The sequence below is a fragment of the Lissotriton vulgaris genome, chromosome 9 (genome assembly GCF_964263255.1).
Source record: "Lissotriton vulgaris chromosome 9, aLisVul1.2, whole genome shotgun sequence".
Lineage (NCBI taxonomy): Eukaryota > Metazoa > Chordata > Amphibia > Caudata > Salamandridae > Lissotriton > Lissotriton vulgaris.
Genome location: NC_141697.1, coordinates 985,117,471 through 985,137,747, shown reverse-complemented (window position 1 = coordinate 985,137,747; position 20,277 = coordinate 985,117,471). Strand labels below are relative to the sequence as shown.

The 20,277-nt window shown below is 49.1% G+C and overlaps 1 protein-coding gene across 3 annotated transcripts in view; it reads left to right on the top strand.

Annotated features, from left to right (window-relative positions):
* PAK4 (p21 (RAC1) activated kinase 4) overlaps positions 1-20,277 on the top strand; it is a 223,716-nt gene that overhangs the window by 101,629 nt on the left and 101,810 nt on the right. For all 3 annotated transcript variants that reach the window (XM_086938849.1, XM_086938848.1, XM_086938850.1), the window contains exon 2: positions 17,668-17,892. In XM_086938849.1, the coding sequence (XP_086794975.1) occupies positions 17,689-17,892 (204 nt within the window). In that variant the 5' untranslated portion in view covers positions 17,668-17,688. The remainder of the gene's footprint in view (positions 1-17,667; positions 17,893-20,277) is intronic.

Sequence of the window (20,277 nt, the reverse complement as noted above, 5' to 3'; positions counted from 1 at the left end):
ACCCCTTGCGTGCGGGGCGTATTTTCCGCCTGTGCTGACTCCGCCTTGCGCGGGCGGAGTCATGACGGAACGGTTCCGTCATCAGCACAGCTCACCCGTAGCTGATGACGGAACCGTTCTGTCATCAGCACGCAAGGGGTTAAGAAGGACGGCTTCAGGCCCTGCGGAGCCTGTCACCAACAGATGTCGGTGACTGACACAAACCTGAAGGCCTTCAGGGAATGATCCCTCAAGCGCTTGGTGACTTGACGTACGACACCGGGGTGATCGAGGTCGCAGTCGAAAGGATGGTCCTTGGAGTGGTAGCTGAGCCCGAGGTCGTCGTTGTCGCATTCCAAGTCGATGCATCGTTTTCTGTATCTAAATCTGAAATGCACTAGTTAAGAAGCAACCCCTGAGGATTTGCGTGCTCATTCCATCAGAACTAAAGCTGCCTGCTCTGTTAACTCGCACATTCCGGGTCTTATCGACCAGGCCGCAACATGGGCTTCCCTGCACACGTTTACCAAACACTACTGTCTGGACAGTCCGGTCCATAGGATTGGGCACTTTGCCCATGTGGTCCTGCAGGACTTCCTTGGGTGAAATTGGTCCACAGACCCACCTTCAGGGAGGTATTGCTTGGGTATCTATTCTAAGGTAAGGAATCTGTGGCTACATAAAGGGCCAGATGTATCAAAGGGTTTTTCCCATTATGTGTCTATGGGGAAATGTGTTGATACATATGGCCCAAAGTCTCTTCAGAAAAGACGCTACCAAAGGTAATTAACTTGTTCCTTGGGTCTCACCTAACAGACAGCTTAAACTGTCCCTGTTGCTAAAGACCTCTTGTGGAATACACCAAAAATTGACAGTGGGCTTAAAGTCAGCCCATTGCTTCCATTGGTTGGCTTTAGTGTCACTTTTATTTTTTGCTCCTGATTCAGTGTATTTCCTTCCTCTTATTGCGTTTGTCCCTCCCCTGGAATATAGCTTCTTTACCATGTTTTTGACGCATTGCCTCATTGCACAGTTCTTTCTTGTGCTGATAATCGCACAGCTTCAGCAAAAACATTTTGCTTTTTACCAGTATCAGTAAAAGGGATATTGGCAGGGGCAATTGGTCTCAAAGATAAAACCAGTTGCTTTGCTTGTCACTTAAAGGTATTTTGGAGTCTCTTATGGAACAAGAAATGTTGTCCTACCTTTCTTGCGAGCTCATTTTTAGAGAGGATGCTCCATAACATTGATTTTAAGATTATATTTGAGTTTTAAAAGTCCATTGCTTCATCCATGTGGCTTTTTATTAATTACGGCAGTCATTTTTAGGTCGAGCCTACTAAACAGCGCCCACATACCATAAACTTAAAGGGGCTTGGAGCCCGTCCATTGCTTACAATTGGTTGGCTTTCGTTGGCTCTCTCATTTGCATGCTTCTTATTCTTGTCCCAGCTACTCAACCTTGTGTTTAACCCTCCCATAAGAGCAGTGCTCTTCGTCTTGTCTTTACTACCTTGTGTCTGTGCTTGATCTTGGGTGAACTGCATTTTTTCTTTTTTGTGTGAGCACTCCTGTGTGCTTCTGTTTTTTGAGGTCTCTCACCTGTGTACCTTTCTCCCCCTTGTCCTGCTGCCTGTACCGGTGTGCTTCTCCTCATACCCTCCCTGTTGCACTTGTCCTTGTGCATCTCTGTGTTGCATCTGCCACCCCATCCTCCTGTGTTGCTTCTGTGAAATCAATCCGCATCTCAACCAGCTCTGACGCCAACCTCGCCAACTCCGAACACCTTCACTTCCAGATCCACATCGACCCCAAGACCACACTCAGAGGCACCCTCCTCTACAGACCACCAGGACCCCGCGCAAAATTCAGTGAAGACATCACGGACTTCATCACCCCACACGCGCTCCCATCCAAAGACTACATCCTTCTGGGAGACCTCAACTTTCACCTCGAAAAGATCAACGACCGCAACACCGCCACCCTCGTGGACAACCTCGCCAACCTCGGACTTAAACAACTAGTCACTTCCCCCACCCACATCGCAGGTCACACACTGGACCCCATCTTCACATCCAGCAACCATGTCTCCTTCAGCCACACTACGGACCTCCTCTGGACTGACCACAGCTGCGTTCACTTCACCTACAACAAACCAAAACCCAGCATCCACCTCCAACCTACCCTACAAAGGAACTGGAACAAAATCACCACGGACCAAATCTCCGCATCGCTCCTTCAAAACACCCCAGCCCTCTCTTCTAACGCTAACTAAGCCGCCGCCAACCTCACCCTATGGTTATCCAACACCGCTGACACCTTAGCACCACTGAAAAAACGTCAAAACAAACCTGGCAGCAAGAAGGCCTCATGGTTCAACGATGATCTCAAGAAGTCCAAGAAACTCTGCCGCTCCCTTGAAAAGGCCTGGAAAAAAGACCCAACCACCAGCACCAAGGACGCCTTCAAAAACGCCACCCGCACTCACCACCAACTAATCCAAAAAGCCAAGAAAACAGCATTCAAGGATCGACTTGACAACAACGCCCACAACAGCAAGGAACTTTTCAACATAGTCAAGGAATTTTCCAATCCCTCGGCCAACTCCAACGACATCACCCCCTCTCAAACCCTCTGCGACTCCCTAGCCTCATTTTTCCACAACAAGATTGCAGACATCCACAACAGCTTTGACAACCAACCCGGAAACCAACCCACCCTACCATTTGCTGATCATCTTCCCCCGTGAACACCCTTAACGACTGGAACCCAATCTCCACTGAGGACACCTTCCGCCTGATGAATTCCATCCACTCAGGATCCCCCACAGACCCATGTCCTCACCACATCTTCAACAAAGCAGACTTCGTCATAGCACCGCACCTTCGAGACGTCATCAACTGCTCCTTCAACTCCGCCACCTTCCCGGAAGACTGGAAACACGCTGAACTCACCGCCCTTCTGAAAAAACCCACAGCGGACTCCACCGAACTCAAAAATTACCGCCCCATCTCGCTTCTCCCATTCCCGGCCAAAGTCCTCGAGAAAGCTGTCAACAACCAGCTCGCCGCCTTCCTCGAAGCCAACAAATCCCTCGACCCCTCACAATCTGGCTTCCGAGCAAAACACAGCACTGAGACCGCCCTCATCGCAGCAACAGACGACATTCGAACTCTACTGGACAATGGAGACACAGTCGCCCTCATCCTCCTCGACCTCTCCGCAGCATTCGACACAGTCTGCCACAGCACCCTTCTACAGCACCTCAGAAACATCGGAATCCAAGGAAAAGCACTTGAATGTATCACCTTATTACTCACCGGAAGAACCCAGAGAGTCCGCCTTCCACCATTCAAATCCAAGGCCTCTGAAGTCATCTGCGGCGTACCACAAGGATCCTCACTCAGTCCCACCCTCTTCAACGTATACATGAGCCCCCTCGCGGCCATTGCACGCCATCACAACCTCAACATCATCTCGTACGCGGATGACACTCGACTGATCCTTTCCCTCACCAATGACCCCAGCACCGCCAAAACCAACCTACACGAAGGAATGAAAGAAGTTGCCGAATGGATGAAACAAAGCCGTCTGAAACTGAACTCAGACAAAACAGAAGTCCTCATCTTAGGTACATCCCCCTCTGCATGGGACGACTCCTGGTGGCCGGAAGCCCTCGGAAAAGCACCCATCCCGACAGACCACGCACGGAACCTAGGCGTCATCCTGGATTCTTCACTCTCAATGAACAGACAAGTCCGCGCCGTATCCTCTTCCTGCTTCAACATTCTTCGCATGCTCAGAAAAACATTTCGCTGGATCCCCTCCGAAACAAGGAAAATAGTCATCCACGCTCTGGTCACGAGCCGACTGGACTACGGAAACACCCTGTACGCAGGTACTACCGCAAAACTCCAGAAGAAACTCCAACGAATCCAAAACGCCTCAGCCAGACTCATATTAGACATCCCACGCAACGATCACATCTCTGGTCACCTTAAAGACCTCCACTGGCTACCCGTCAATAAGAGGATCACTTTCCGACTGCTTACCCACGCACACAAATCACTCTACGACATCGGTCCAGAATGCCTCAACTCACGACTGTCCTTCTACACCCCCTCCCGCCAACTACGTTCTTCCAGCCAAGCCCTCGCCACTGTACCTCGCATCAACAAGACCACCATGGGAGGCAGATCCTTTTCATACCTGGCTGCTAAAACATGGAACTCTCTCCCCGCTCACATTCGCCTTACCCAGAACCACCTAGCATTCAGAAAGCAACTTAAAACGTGGATTTTTGACAAGTAATTCTCCTCCCCTTCCTAAGCGCCTTGAAACCCTACGGGTATGTAGTGCGCTATACAAATCCTTTGACTTGACTTGTGTCCCATGCCCTGTCTGTTAGCTTCAACACCCCTGTTGCTTCGCCCCCGTTGCTCCAAAACCCATTCTCGCAGCCTGAAGGAAAAAAAACACCACTTTTGTGCTTTTTGATTTGCTTTACCAATCCGACCCAGATCTGTAAGTAAAAACATAAAAAAAGTGACGTCATTTTTTGTAGGTGCACGTGCCTACAAAATGTCACTGGTGGCCGCATGAAAGGATATTTATTTACTTTAGCCATGCTGCACAGCATCAAGAATGCTGTGCAGTATAGTTAAAAGCAATTGGCTAGGTCATAGAGGGGAAACCCATTGGTTTTGCCAGTGTTTTTTCCCCTTCTGTGGACACATATGCTTCGAAAGCGTGCATTCTGAAATTAAACTCGGTGTCAGCATCATCCAAAAGGCGTACCCCAATCTACTTTTTTGAGGCGAAGTATCTGCTACACAGCCAGTTAATATTCATTCCATTGCAGCCTCCTACGTTTCCTTCTTCCTTTGTGCAAGTTCGATACTTTGCATCCATGTGGGAGGTTGAAGTAAATGAACGGAAAAAAAGAAAAAGGGTTATATAGCAGACCTCAATGAAATCCTTAAACTCTTCATGTGGTCAGGCCATTTCCCGTGTCATGTCTTTATGTGTTATGTCACCTCAGTCTAGATATATTTTAATCTTCACATTGTCATGAAGTACAATTCCAAGTCCCTCACATTGACTTCTAGTCCATAGCCGCCATTTCCCCACGACCACTCTCCAGCTACCTTTGCTTTTTAGTCCGTTCTTATAAGTCCTTTTTTTCGTTTCCTCAGAAAGCCAAATGCTTGCGTCCGGTTGAGTCGACAGGAATATTGGAAGTTAACGAGCTGTTTCGGGCGTGGCCGAATCTCCTCCGGGGTTTCTGTTTGCCCGAAGTCAGGAAACCACACGCAGCCCAATAATAAAGGAGTTTGCTGTGAATTCGGTAATCACTGCTATGAGTAACTTGAACTCTGTACTACAAACATTCCCTTTACAAATGCGTAGGCGCGCGTTTCTTTATCTGAGTTTTCGTTAATGCATTCTTTGTGAGAGTTGAGTTTTTTCCCCTGAGGGCATTGTTTTCACGTTTGCGGTAGACATTTTGTGAATGGTTTTCTTTCGCATAATTGTTCCTGCTTGTGGGTTCGCCTGCGTAGTTTCTACCCTCCCCCACCCTTACTCACCAGTGGAGTCATTGCGTTTGTGTCAGGTAAACAGGTCTGTTTGCGTTTTTCACTATGACTTTAGGAGGAGGGTGATAATTCGGATTTCAGGAAAGAGCAAGTGCTAGGTCGTCTTTACCCGGGAATTCGTGCGTACTATCTATGGAGTATGACTAAAAGCATGTGGAGGCCATGGTTGAGAAACACGTCTGCTTGCAGCAAGTGACGGTGAGGCCGTGGCGCGTGCTCCCCTGTCTTCAGTGAGTCCGAATTTGCATAGAATTCCAGAGATTCGTCAGTTTCCACCTCGAACCTCTCCCGCCACCTTGTCCCACTGCTTCGTGGCCAGACGCCATTCGTTCTCCCTTTCAAGAGGGCATCTCGATCATGTGTTCAAAGTGTGTTTGTTTTCAGGGAAGTTGGCCGCCCTCGGAGCGAGCTCTGTGCTGCTTGTATTGCAACTGGACGATGGCTGAAGCGCCAGATGGTGCTGCCAAGGCTGGGGAGGGCGACATCCGCAGAACGTCTTTCTTAAGGTTTTAAATATGCAAGTGAGAGGAGGGATCTGAAGACCTTTGTTTAACAAAGAGAGTTTGCAAAGGAGGTATGGCACTCTTACCTTCCAAATGCTAATGTGGGCGGCTACAGTACTGGTCTTTCCCGCGCACAGGCGGGGTAGACATTTAATTGGCACTCTAAAAGTAGTGTACAGCAGAAGTACTAGCAGTGCAGACTCTGATTAGAGACAACCGGTGGAGCACAGGCAGCATATATTCCTTTATCTCATACAGCCAGAACTATACCTCAAGGACAACAGCTGCGCTAGCTTCCATCACACATACAACAGGTTAAGTGCAGACAGCAATAGAGGCTTCCCTGGTTTCTCTCCCACGCATGAATACATAGTATTAGCATCATCAGTGCAAGTGTGCCATTCCGAAGTAGCGTGCTGTATACGCGCCCAAAAAAGGGCTTCAACGCCTCATTGGGGGTAGTAAGCGCTATATAAATGTAGATACAATACAAAAGCACCCTCATCGGATAAAAATCGCTCATCGACGACATGCAAACTCAAAACTGGTGCAACACAAGTAGTGCGTAAAGTTGCTTGCACACATACAACTGGTAAAGCACAGCCAGTAGCTGTAGAAGCTTCCTTCATGTATTGAATAGATAACTAGTGTTAGCAAAAAGTACAAGTTTTCTTCACTCGCAGAATAGGAACCTATGAGATTGCAGGAGTACAAGCTTCCCCACCGAATGACACTCCGTATTAGTATCAGCAGTGTTTCACTTCCCTCTTACATTAAAGCGGTACACCTCTGACATCAGTTACTGTGAACACACATCAGGGCAGGATAAAGACATACACACGCCTACACCTCACTGCATGTGCGGGACAGCCAACAGTAGTTGCTACTTCCCCCATTGTCTTGGCAGCAGTGCTGGGTCCCTTCATGAACAACAAGCATTGGAAATGCAATAGGTCTCGCAGTAGTAAAGTTTGAGCTATAGGTGTTATTTATTTTTTGTTTTTTATTTGTGTTGTTTTTTCTAAATAGCGAAATTAATAGCTTTCTTCTTTACAAAGCCAATAGTTATCATTTTTGTAAATGTGACACCTCTAGCATTTGTAAAGCAACATGTTTTGTATTAACGGGACTTATATGTGACTTGTATGTATTGAAATAAAAAAAATCAATGGCTTTAAATTTTTTTTATAATTAATACGTAAATAAAATGGATTTTATTTTATATTGCCAATAGCTTAAAGTTTATTAAATATATTTAGTTTAAGATGCTGTGGTTGCGCTGAGTGAGGGTGAGGGTGAGTGAGAGTGAGGGTGAGGGTGAGTGAGGGTGAGGGTGAGTGAGGGGTTGAGGGTGAGTGAGGGTGAGGGGTTGAGGGAGAGTGAGGGTGAGTGAGAGTGAGGGTGAGTGAGAGGTTGAGGGTGAGGGGTTGAGGGTGAGTGAGGGGTTGAGGGTGAGGGGTTGAGGGTGAGTGAGGGTGAGGTGTTGAGGGTGGGTGAGGGTGAGTGAGGGGTTGAGGGTGAGGGGTTGAGGGTGAGGGGTTGAGGGTGAGGGGTTGAGGGTGAGGGGTTGAGGGTGAGGGGTTGAGGGTGAGGGGTTGAGGGTGAGTGAGTGAGGGTGAGTGAGGGTGAGTGGTTGAGGGTGAGTGAGGATGAGTGATGGTGAGTGAGGGTGAGTGGTTGAGGGTGAGTGAGGGGTTGAGGGGTTGAGGGTGAGTGAGGGTGAGTGAGGGTGGGGGGTTGAGGGTGAGTGAGGGTGAGGGTGAGGGTGAGTGGTTGATGGTGAGTGAGGGTGAGGGGTTGAGGGTGAGGGGTTGAGGGTGAGTGAGGGTGAGTGAGGGGTTGAGGGTGAGTGAGGGGTTGAGGGTGAGTGAGGGGTTGAGGGTGAGTGAGGGTGAGGGGTTGAGGGTGAGTGAGGGTGAGGGGTTGAGGGTGAGGGTGAGGGTGAGGGGTTGAGGGAGAGTGAGGGTGAGTGAGGGTGAGGGGTTGAGGGAGAGTGAGGGTGAGTGAGGGTGAGGGGTTGAGGGAGAGTGAGGGTGAGTGAGAGTGAGGGTGAGTGAGAGGGTGAGGGGTTGAGGGTGAGTGAGGGGTTGAGGGTGAGTGAGGGGTTGAGGGTGAGTGAGGGTGAGGGGTTGAGGGTGAGTGAGGGTGAGGGGTTGAGGGTGGGTGAGGGGTTGAGGGTGAGTGAGGGTGAGGGGTTGAGTGGGGGTGAGGGGTTGAGGGTGAGGGGTTGAGGGTGAGTGAGGGTGAGGGGTTGAGGGTGAGTGAGGGTGAGGGGTTGAGGGTGAGGGGTTGAGGGTGAGTGAGGGTGAGGGGTTGAGGGTGAGTGAGGGTGAGGGGGTGAGTGAGGGTGAGGGGTTGAGGGTGAGTGAGGGTGAGGGGTTGAGGGTGAGTGAGGGTGAGGGGTTGAGGGTGAGGGGTTGAGGGTGAGGGGTTGAGGGTGAGTGAGAGTGAGGGTGAGTGAGGGGTTGAGGGTGAGTGAGGGGTTGAGGGTGAGTGGGGGGTTGAGGGTGAGTGAGGGGTTGAGGGTGAGTGAGGGTGAGGGGTTAAGGGTGAGTGAGGGTGAGGGGTTGAGGGTGAGTGGTTGAGGGTGAGGGGTTGAGGGTGAGTGAGGGTGAGGGGTTGAGGGTGAGTGAGAGTGAGGGTGAGGGGTTGAGGGTGAGTGAGGGTGAGGGGTTGAGGGGTTGAGGGTGAGGGGTTAAGGGTGAGTGAGGGTGAGGGGTTGAGGGTGAGTGAGGGTGAGGGGTTGAGGGTGAGTGAGGGTGAGGGGTTGAGGGTGAGGGGTTGGGTGAATGAGGGTGAGGGGTTGGGTGAATGAGGGTGAGGGGTTGAGGGTGAGTGAGGGTGAGGGGTTGAGGGTGAGTGAGGGTGAGGGGTTGAGGGTGAGGGGTTGAGGGTGAGGGGTTGAGGGTGAGTGAGAGTGAGGGTGAGTGAGGGGTTGAGGGTGAGTGAGGGGTTGAGGGTGAGTGAGGGGTTGAGGGTGAGTGAGGGGTTGAGGGTGAGTGAGGGTGAGGGGGTGAGGGGTTGAGGGTGAGTGAGGGTGGGTGAGGGGGTGAGGGGTTGAGGGTGAGTGAGGGTGAGGGGTTGAGGGTGAGTGAGGGTGAAGGGTTGAGGGTGAGGGGTTGAGGGTGAGTGAGGGTGAGTGGGTGAGGGTGAGTGAGGGTGAGTGGGTGAGGGTGAGTGGGTGAGGGTGAGTGAGGGAGGGTGAGGGGTTGAGGGGGAGGGGTTGAGGGTGAGTGAGGGTGAGGGGTTGAGGGTGAGTGAGGGGTTGAGGGTGAGGGGTTGAGGGTGAGTGAGGATGAGTGAGAGTGAGGGTGAGTGAGGGGTTGAGGGTGAGGGGTTGAGGGTGAGTGAGGGTGAGGTGTTGAGGGTGAGTGAGGGTGAGTGAGGGTGAGGGGGGGCCAACATCGCTATCCTCGTTAAACCAGTTGGCTCATCAGTGTTTGTCAACAGTGCGCCTTGTTGAGTAAGCAGAAAGAGATCGACGCCGGTTCGATAATGCCACAGCTCTGTGCTAACAAAAATGCGGAAAAAATAAGCATTTAAATCATTGGCAAATTCAGTAAGCAGAAAGAGATCGACGCCGGTTCGATAATGCCACAGCTCTGTGCTAACAAAAATGCGGAAAAAAGTAAGCATTTAAATCATTGCCAAATTCTACGGAAATTGATTGCAAATGGGATCAGCTCTGCTTGCAAATCCTCCCTCCGTCGCCCAGGCTGCTGGACTGGAATTGCAGCAGCTAGAAGTGAGGAAGAAAAAAACAAGCAGCAGAGCACGGCGTTAGTGTTTGCATTGATGGGGGGTAGGGGGGAAGTGGGGATTTAAAAAAAAATGCGACACGGCGGGCAGGGGAGGGGGCGGAGCGGGTAAAATAAACAAACAAGACGGAGGGAAGAGAGGGGAGGGGGGAGGAGAAATGCGACACGGCGGGAGGGGGCGGAGCGGGTAAAATAAACAAACAAGACGGAGGGAAGAGAGGGGAGGGGGAGGAGAAATGCGACACGGCGGGAAGGGGAGGGGGCGGAGCGGGTAAAACAAGACGGATGTGCACGCGCTTTTAAGCTCAATGCGCATGCGCATTGAGCTTAAAAGTCACGGGCACTGCAAGGAATCGCCACGATTCCTTGCAGTGGATAAAGAGTGGATAAGCCCCCATAGTCTCGCTTGCTCGATGCGCATGCGCATCGACAGGCGAGACCTAAAAAGGTGCAGCAGGAATGCATGCTTTCCTCCGGATACCTTGTCTGGGCTTGAGGAACATTTTCTGGAGCTGTCAGTGTATTTGCTAAATTGGTTTATCCTTTTTGTGGAAACTGTCCCTCAAGCTGTCTAGAAACCTTGTGAACAATCATTTCCTCATTTAATGGCATTCACAGGTCTCCGTTTTTAGGTTTCGCTGGGGGGCGGAGCCGTTAGGCTCCTCCTCCAGAGAAATCTGTAGTTTCTAGTATGGGTGACTTGAACACGCCTCTCTGCTTCATTGGCTAGCTCCATAAATGGAGGCTAGCCATTGGAACAGAGAGGCGTCCGTCAAAGCCGGACCAGACACGGGGGCGTTCCCGAGATTCTTTGGCTTTTGCCGACGTCACGCGACGCCGGGAACGCCCCCGTGTCTGGTCCGGCCGGGCCGTGCTTGCTGCTGGCACAGATTCAGGGGTGAAACGAGGCCCGCGGTGTTTCCCTGCGCCCAGGATCCCCCCTGTTGATCTGCTGGTTAGAAACGGTCTAACCGCGACCTGGGGCCCCGAAAATCTATTGCCGCCAAATCACCGTCGCGGCCCGGGGCCAGAAACACCCTCCAAAGCGGCCGTTCGTGACCAGGAGCTGCAGCAGCAAAGATCGAAGCCGCCGCGCTCCTATTGGCCCAGCAAGACGAGCCCCTCCAGTAACGCCGCGCTGGGATTGGCCCAGCGCCGCCGCGTCATCGCCGAGGCCGCGCACTGATTGGCTGCCGGCTCAGCATCATCCAGGGGCAGGTCCCGGGAGCCGCGCTGTCATTGGCTGACTCCCGGGCGTGTGTGGAGGCTTGGCGTGAACGCCGCGACCGGATTGGTCCTCGGCGCCCTGCTTGGTAGGAAGCTGCGTGGGAGTGACGAAGCCGGGGAAGACCGACCCGACCTCGCCGAGGGAGCGCCGTGAGTGCCCCCTGCCCCTGGCCTGCCTGTCCCTGCTTGGAACGCAGCGCTAGTCCTCCGCCGCTCCCCGAGGAAACGAGAGCGGGCGGAGGGCTGCTGGGACCGGCCGGGGCAAGGAGCGAGTGTGCTCTGTGAGGCGCGGTGCGCCTAAATCCACCGGGGCTGCGAGGCTGAGCGTGATCAGTAAACAAGGAGTCCCAGGAGTATCTGGTGAGGCGGGCTCGCCGCATATGCGTGTTTTACGTAGCGCGACCCAAGATGGCGGGTTTGAGCGAGGAGGAACGGGCGGAGGAGACCAGGCGGCGGCTTAGGCAGCGTTAAGAGCGGTAAAGCCGGAGAGAGAGCAGCAAGGAGGGCCGAGCCTGACCTAGCGCCCCCGGGGCCTTCAGGCCTCCCCGTGGGGCTCCAGTGAGGTACTACCACCTGTCCGGTCCCAGTGCTCCCCCGGCTGCTCCTACCCCCTCCCTCGGCCTGTCGCCACCCACTGGACCGTCCCTGCCTACAGTAAACCCCCTTAACCTGTTACTACTTCGTGCTCCCTCTGACCTGTCACCCTTATTACGGCATTCATTGCGCCAGGCCTGAATCTGCCCTCGTCCGTTAATCATCGCAGCCCTGCCCTTCTACGTGGTTTACGACCCCCACACCCCAATCTAGTGCCGGCGTCTGTCCCATTTTTATTTTTGTTTTGGTTGCCACCTTTCCCGACCTTGTGCCTGCTTCTGTAACCGCCCCATTCAGCCCCTGGAGCTCCATACCCATCCTCCCTGTCCTGTTTATAACGGCCTACTCGTCCCCAGTCCGCCTTCCTGCCTTTGCTGTCGGCCCTTTCTCTTTAAACCCGCGCCCCTAGAACGCCCTGCCCGTGTTCCCTTGGACTCCACGTTCACACCAGCCTGTGCCCCGCCGCTAGAGAATGATGAAGCTGAAGTCCAACCAGACGCGCACCTACGATGGGGACGGCTACAAGAAACGCGCGGCCTGTCTGTGCTTCAGGAGCGAGAGCGAAGAGGAGGTGAGAGGTCACATGGGGCGGAGGGTGTGATGGTGCTATGGGGCGATAGATGGAGGGGAGAAAGGGTCCAGGATAACCAAGAGCTTAGGATAACCTCTAAAAGGGTGGGGCGATGGGGGCGGGAGTGGGGCCGTCAGTTCACCAGGGGAAGGTGTAAATGTAGCATGGAGAAAAAGTGGCCAGCTGATGGTGTACAGTGCGAGGGAAGGGGTGGGCGATTAGGTGAAGTGAACTGAAATGTACATTTTGGGAGGTTAAGAGAGGTCATTGTAAATGAGGAGACGGGGGAGCAGAGGGCAGTGGGCTGGGCTTGAGCTAGACATAAAGCATTGGTGCCACAAGAGAAGGAGGTGAATAGTTTCGGAGGCGCTCTGACGATGAGACATTTTCGTCGAATATGATGAAGTTGGTAGAGGAGCCTGGAAACAGATTCGGTGGTCTTGAAGAGTGGAAAAGATTTTACAGCGGTTGCAAGAACAGAGGGATATATAAGTAAGGCCGTCCTGTGGAGAATCCTTTGGTAGTCAATGGACTTATGTAAAAGTCCGCTAAAGGGACTAAAGAAAAAGGCAGCCTTAAAACATCTCCGATGAGAACAGAGAACGAAGCTGAAGAAAATAACAGTAAGTATGTCAGGGATGCTTAGGTAGTAGTTGAGGAGAAGGACCTATCTGGTGCTGTGATTACTTTGTGAAGGTAGTTGGGTTGTCAAACATTTGTGGTTAGATCAAGAGAATCGGAGCTGGCACAAGGAGCAGATGAGTACCTTTGAGGGAGGGTACCATAATGCCAAAATAATTGTGCTGAACATGGAGATCTTTCTCTGGTATGACCTCAATGATATTAACTCCCCCCAGAGTCTACAAAATATAATGTCCACGTTTTGCTACTGCTATTTGTCAAATTAGATGTAGGTCTATCTAGCAAGTGAAAGTAGATTCCCTTGCCCTCCATTTAACCTTTGCTTTCGATAAACAGACAGGAGGGTTGAGGTTTCAAAGGAGTCTAAGTAGATAATAAGGTGATTAAATGTATGGAGTAGATACATGTTTAAGGGAGTTGTACATAAAAGGGATGCCAAGGAGATATGTAATGGTGCTCCTGAAACAATTTTATTTGATTTGTGCCACATAGGTTCACCCATTTAGTGATGGTTTACTTGGAACCTTGCTTTCTGTTATCTAAATATTTTTTTTTACACTGGTGTAGTTTTTCCTTCAGGTATTTAATGATTTACTTTTTATTACGTATGATAAATTTAGGGCAGATAATGTTTGCCATGTCAAATTATTTTACACTTTGCCCTACCTATTTTCAATACCACATGCCTGCCATGGAGTCAACATTTACCATGTTTCTATCCTTAGCTTTATTGCTTCTTTAAAAAATGTTCTCCTTCAGACAGCTTCTTTGATTTGTTAGCCTTTCTTAGACTCTATATACAGGGCGTTAGTATAACCGTAGGTCACCGGGGAGTAGTCTTGCATGCCTCCTTAGGTTTACATATGAAAGTAATTTTCTATCTCGTTTAAAAAAAAAAAAAAATCTATCTATCCGTAGTTCCACTCTTAATTGTGGGGCTCTTTGCATGTGTGTGGGGCTCTTTGCGTGTGTGTGTGGCTCTTTGCGTGTGTGTGGGGCTCTTTGCGTGTGTGTGGGGCTCTTTGCGTGTGTTTGGGGCTCTTTGCGCGTGTGTGGGGCTCTTTGCGTGTGTGTGTGGGGGGGGCTCTTGCGTGTGTGTGGGGGCTCTTGCGTATGTGTGTGAGGGGCTCTTGCGTGTGTGTGTGGGGGGCTCTTGCGTGTGTGTGGGGGGCTCTTGCGTGTGTGTGGGGGGCTCTTGCGTGTGTGTGTGGGGGGCTCTTGTGTGGTGTGTGTGGGGGGCTCTTGTGTGGTGTGTGTGGGGGGCTCTTGTGTGGTGTGTGTGGGGGGCTCTTGTGTGGTGTGTGTGGGGGGCTCTTGTGTGGTGTGTGGGGGGGGCTCTTGTGTGTGTGTGTGGGGGGCTCTTGTGTGGTGTGTGTGGGGGGCTCTTGTGTGGGTGTGTGTATTGGCATTGTAAATGAGAATGCCATTTATTTATCTGTTTTCAAAACCAACACATAAATAAAAAGTTTGCCATTTAGAATGCCAATGGCTCAAACTTTTCCGAAGGCGAAACCGTTGCATTGTAAATGCTTGTTTTTAGTCTCAACATTTTGGTCAGGCGCACAGGACTGAATGTTTTTCCCCTTTAAGACTAGTCTTTGAGGGCCTGGTTATGTCACATGGTGCGTCTTCTGAATGCTGGAAGGTGGTGATTGTGAGTGCTAGATGCTTGTCAGTGGTCCGAGTGTCCAGTCCTTTGGCATTTAGATAATTAGTCCTTCTGGTGACTAAGCTGATCAGTTCTACTCTAGCATTCAGAATCTTATCCAGTATTTGAGGTTTCAAAGAACTCTGCTTATCAGTTCCGTTGCATTTTTGTAGGATTTGATTGCCTGGCATCTGAGCAACGCTTTGTAGGAAATTTATAAATAGAAGGTATACAATCAACTTTTAAGTACTTTCCTTAGCTGTTTCAAAGGAAATATTAAGCTCTGTTAGTCTGTGAACTAGTCTAAGACCCACGTCATGAAACTGGAGAGGAAGAATACGTAAAACGCATATCCCATCCAAAATGTAACAAGTCTATCTTGGGATTTGCCATATAACCTGTTCATTTGTCTCGCTTCGCTGATCATCTCTTAAAAATTAGCATCAAATTATAAATGCTTTAGTCAACTTCTCCGGTTTATGTTCCAAACTGTAGCTGCAGATCGTGCTGTAATACCACTTCTGCCCTTATGTAGGGTACTTGTGTTATTCTCAATGTGCTCATGCCAAACACATACCCTATATGTACTTGTTGGCACAGTAAGGAAGGCAATAGTCTTTTGTAGGTTATTAACAACCGTCGACGCTCCGCGATGGCCGACCCTGAAAATATGGTCATTTGATACGGCCGCAGGTCTTCCCCCGCCCCCCACCCCTTCTGTCCTGCTTGCCCCCCACGACACGCATTGCCAGTTCCCACCGGGTGCTGTCTGCCAGGGCACCGCCCGGAAGCGCCGCGCCCCCTCTGCTCGCCGTTATCCCACCCTCACGCTACCTTCCTCCCCCTCCTTCCCTCTCACCTCCTCGGGGGTACTCCCTCCCCCCCCCAGCCCCCCCCCCCCCGCGGATCCCAGTTTAGCTTCAGTCGGCAGGTTCAAGTCCGACACGTTTACATACAACATTACTTTTAGCACAAGTCAAGTAGGGTAGAGCACTGACGGAGGGGTAACAGCTCCACTCGACCCCACAATCATATCGTCCAAGGGATCAGGGGGTAACAGCTCCACTCGACCCCACAATCATATCGTCCAAGGGATCAGGTACACTAAGACATGGCATTCTGCAACAGGATAGCCAACTGATGAGTTCAGGGGACTCATTGCACGACTGTCACACTCGGGAGACAAGGGCCAACCTGTTGCCATTGAACCACGATTGTAATTGTCATGTAATGATGGCATCTATGTTGATTGTTATGTGACCTATCTTGGAAATGTAAAAAACCCTAATAAAAAAATGTAAACCAAAAAAAATAAACAACCTCCAAGCCCTGCTACTTTACTATGTTTGTTGCTTAGAGCAGGTGCCACTTCGTCAAAAACCACATACACCATCGCAGCTTTCACTACCACAATGCTAGACTAGAACGAATGTAACTATAGCACTACAACATTAACGGTACACTCTCAGTCATTACGCACTGAAAGAGCAGGCACACACAAGCAGTGGGGTAGCATAGGTCCATCGACAGCAAACCCACCGCAACCAATACTGTAATGGTCATTGATGCACACGACACTCCATCTCCACACGACACTCCCCACTGCTGGGCGATTGTAATAGATGAACGTTGGTGGAACACACAATTGTTAACCTGCGCCAGATCCACACCTTAATGCAATTGTAATAATGTGTATAGCGAAAGTGTCAAGATGTATGAAATTGCTTATGAAAAAACTCAATAAACACATTTTAAACAAAAAAAAGTACAATCTCAGTCACACCACAGACCAATATCCACAACACTAAAGCAAACACTACAGTAGTAACTTATAAACAATGCAAAATCCCCTATTCTTTGGAGAACAATCACTCCTGATCAAACCAGGAGCCTGGGTTTTTTGACCGATTAACCACATGGCTGCTAGGCGTTTTCCCGTCCTGCGCTAAACAATATAAAACACCATAATTCATGACGAGCTGGCCTTGTCATCCGCGCACGGCAGGTAAGCGCCATGACGAGCCCAGCTCGTCATTAGCTTCGAAGGGGTTAAAAAAACTTACCTTTGCTCCCACATTAAACCGCTTAAAACCATATGGAAATGGACCATTCTCTCATACGTCCACTTAAGTACAATCACAGAAGGATCTCTAAGTGTTATTTAGTTCATGGAGGGTTTCAAATAATCCCATATGCCTTTGAATACGTTTGTGACACAGGTAGTTAAAATCGCCTTTGTGTGGTTTGTTATTGTTTATATTAAATGACCTTCCCTTAAAATTAATCACCTTTACTCTTTCCAATAAGATCTCAAGCTGCCTTTTTTCCCGCACAAAACCTTACACAGCAGGTCCTATACATAATGTTGTAATAAGTGCAGGTTGTAGTTTTGTAATGCTTATAATAAAGAGCATCCTCAAGCGGTGTGATTTTCATATAGGCGCTCAACAAGTTACCTCACTTTGTCCAACTGTTTCCTTTAGCAACAGGGCAGGCCCTTCAACAAGCATGTTCGGGATATCACAGTGAGTGACTGTCTTGTCACCTGGCCTTCTCCTAAAAGGGAAACACAATAATTTTGTTAAATCTCTTGGATTTGTCAGTACTCTTTTACAATGTCAATAATATCCCCTTCCTGTCCCTTGTTTGAAAAGGTGTCCTTGGAAGGCTAGAGTGTAATTTCCAACTTATCATACGTGTTCTTTCATTAAGTAAAGTCTATTCGCAATCTGATGCCATGAAAATGTGTTTTGATGACTGTCGGTGAAGAAATCTACAATGTGGGAGTGAAGTCATGCGATTAACCATAAAAAATTGTTCTGAACAGGCCAACTCTTTCTCATTCTAAGGCATTTCATTAACTTACGTTTGGTACTTACTTTTGAGGTTTTAATTGTCAAGCACTGTTGCATACTTGCAGCCTCTCCACTGTTGCCGGCATGGTCGTCTCAACTAATTTGTACAGGTTTGTCAAATCCAAGTCTCCACTCCTTTAAACTCTGTGGCCTATGTCCTGGTCCTACAGCCATCCTCTTTAATTCGCTCAAGCCTATAGCATTGCTTCGCCATAGTCTGACTGTTAGCTTCTTTCCTCATTTTGTTGGTGTGACATGTTTCTTCATTTATTTACACTTCTCTTCTCTTACAGGCATAGTTGTGTCCCTACAACATGTTCAGCAAGAAGAAAAAACGCGTAGAGATCTCAGCGCCTTCTAATTTTGAGCACCGAGTACATACAGGCTTTGATGAGCAGGAGCAGAAGTTCACTGGGTTGCCACGGCAATGGCAGGGCATCATCGAGGAGTATGCCAAACGACCAAAACCCCTGGTGGACCCCGCCTGCATCACCACCATCCAGCATGGAAAGCAGAAGGTACTTTAAACGTTTTCTTTACTCTTGCACCAAAGCTGACACCCACCCACGCTTGCATTAAATAGACTTTACCGTTGGATTAACCACAGATGAGTCGCCATAAGAGTTGGTGCAAAGAAGCATAGGAAATTCAGAAGTGGGGAGAGCATGAGCAGTAAAGCAGACTTGTCCTTTTGAGGGTTAAGAGGGGTGTGTATTAGAAGAGGGAGCAGATCCTGCTGGAGGGGAGGCAGGCCCAGCAACAAGGGAGGAGGAAGCGATTTTGAAGTGAGTAATCTGGGCCAGTGCCAGGACACAAACCAAATGTCCCAGTGCGTGAAATCTAGCTGAACAGCCGCGTGCCAGGGATGAAACTGAATGGCACTGTGCCAGGAATTTGATTTACGGCACTCAGACTCTCTTCTAAGTGGGAGAACATTACATTGACAAATGAAATTGTGGGAATCCCTTATATTTACATGGGGGTTTAGCTGGGGACTATAGTGTCAAATGGGTAGGATGCAATAAAGCGACGGTCATCTGCCAAGGACTGTTGCAATGCCATGCTATTGACTAACAAGTGACGAAAGATAGCCGTATATGGAGATGAAGAGGTGCCACAAGAGTGTAAAGAGGAAGAGGCATTTTCAAAGCCAATAGGTCTCGTCTATGCTAGATCTAATGGTTTTGTCGATGATTTTTAAGCCAAGATGTGGTGCAGAGAGGAAAATGACACAGAGAACCACCGGTAATAGAGGAGCCATGCACATGATGAAGATCAAGGGGAAAGAAGATGGGAAAATAATTTAGAGAAAAGGGTATGGGAGGGCAGATGAAAAGTGTGATGGGGGAACAGCAGCGGTAGTGAGCGCAGGGCACACAGTGAAGCTGGTGAAGTACATACAGTGAGACATGAGGAGGGCACACAGGGAGGTTGTGAGGATGTATACAGGGGGGGTGATTAGGGCACACACTGAGGCTAGTGGAGGAGAGCACTGATAGGTGAGAGAAAAGCATAGAAGTCGGTGTGTGATTGGGCAGTGAAGGCACCATCCAAGAAGGATGTACGTGACATAAATTCACAGCAGAGGTAACAATTTTTACATGGATGTTCCAAAGCAAAATTTTTGCACACCACAAACCTTTCAATCGAAGTTCAAGAAGGTTGCAAAAAAATATGTTGGAAAGCTAATTGAACTAGCAAAGGCAGAGTAAACTAAATCTTCAGCGTTCACAGGTGTTTTAATACAGGCATTCAAATTTCGGCCAAAGAACAGAATTGGGGGTTGAGGCTATTTCAGTTACTAATGCTATTATAGCGCCAAGAAATTATCTTGTCGGGGTTGTACCCTGCAGAAATGGTTAACATGGCAGAAGAAGGTGTTTTTTCTTTAAATACTCCTCAGCTCAGACATTCAGCATTTGAGGAGCCTCGGTGTTGCTGCAGTAAGGGGATCATAAGTGTTCCCGTCTGTATATACTTGTAAGACATGATTCTGTAAGGGAATACGGTCAAATTTGACAGACGTTAAATCTGCCTGGGAAGCACTAACATTGTTTTATATAATACATTGTTTCAACGCCTTAACCACCTTTCTGCTTTTGCTAAGCCTATAAGTTAGATGGGTTGCTTATTACCAAATTCAATGGTAACCAAGTTACCGATGTTGGAAGTATGAAAGGCTGAGTCGGCCTAGCAGGAATCCTAGTCCTTAACATGCAAATCTTATGCCAGAAGCGAGAGTTTAACTCATTGGCCCATCTGAATTGGTTAAAAATAACAGATTCAGGAAGTGCATGTTAATTCGTGCTTTTCAGTAAAAATAGTAGTGTTGGAGAATAAACACAATAAAGAATCTCAAGAACAATAGAAATACTGCCAGTTGTTGTGTGGGGCAAGGTATTCCGCAGTTTCCAAAAAGGCAAAATATAGAGTAGAAATGATCTCACGCTTGTTAAGGATTTAAAGGTGCAAAGCAAGAGAAAAACGGACTGAGAGGGCAGTTGTGGGCAGATGTTGGAGGTGTAAGGAGGCAAAGTGTATAAGGAGTGCTCTGGTTGAATGGAGTGAGAGCACTATTAAGGGAGGTGGGTAAATGCCATTTGCTTATTTGTTTGAACTTTCTGGAGCACAAATTAAGGCACTTTACATGTAAATGTAACAAATAGTAGGGTTAGACCAAAATGTGGGTAAGGGATCAACATGACCATGTCAACTTGAAACAAACAGCTGATGTTGGAGAGTAGAACTTGGAAAGATAATGTCTTAATCTTAATGTTGTTTTTAGTTGAGGAATTATTTGAGTAGGTGTGGCTTGTGGTGTTTCCCGAACAATATAAATGGGGTTAGCGTTCTAAGAAGGATAAGGGAATTTCAATCCGACACAGCTGAAGAAGAATTGTTTT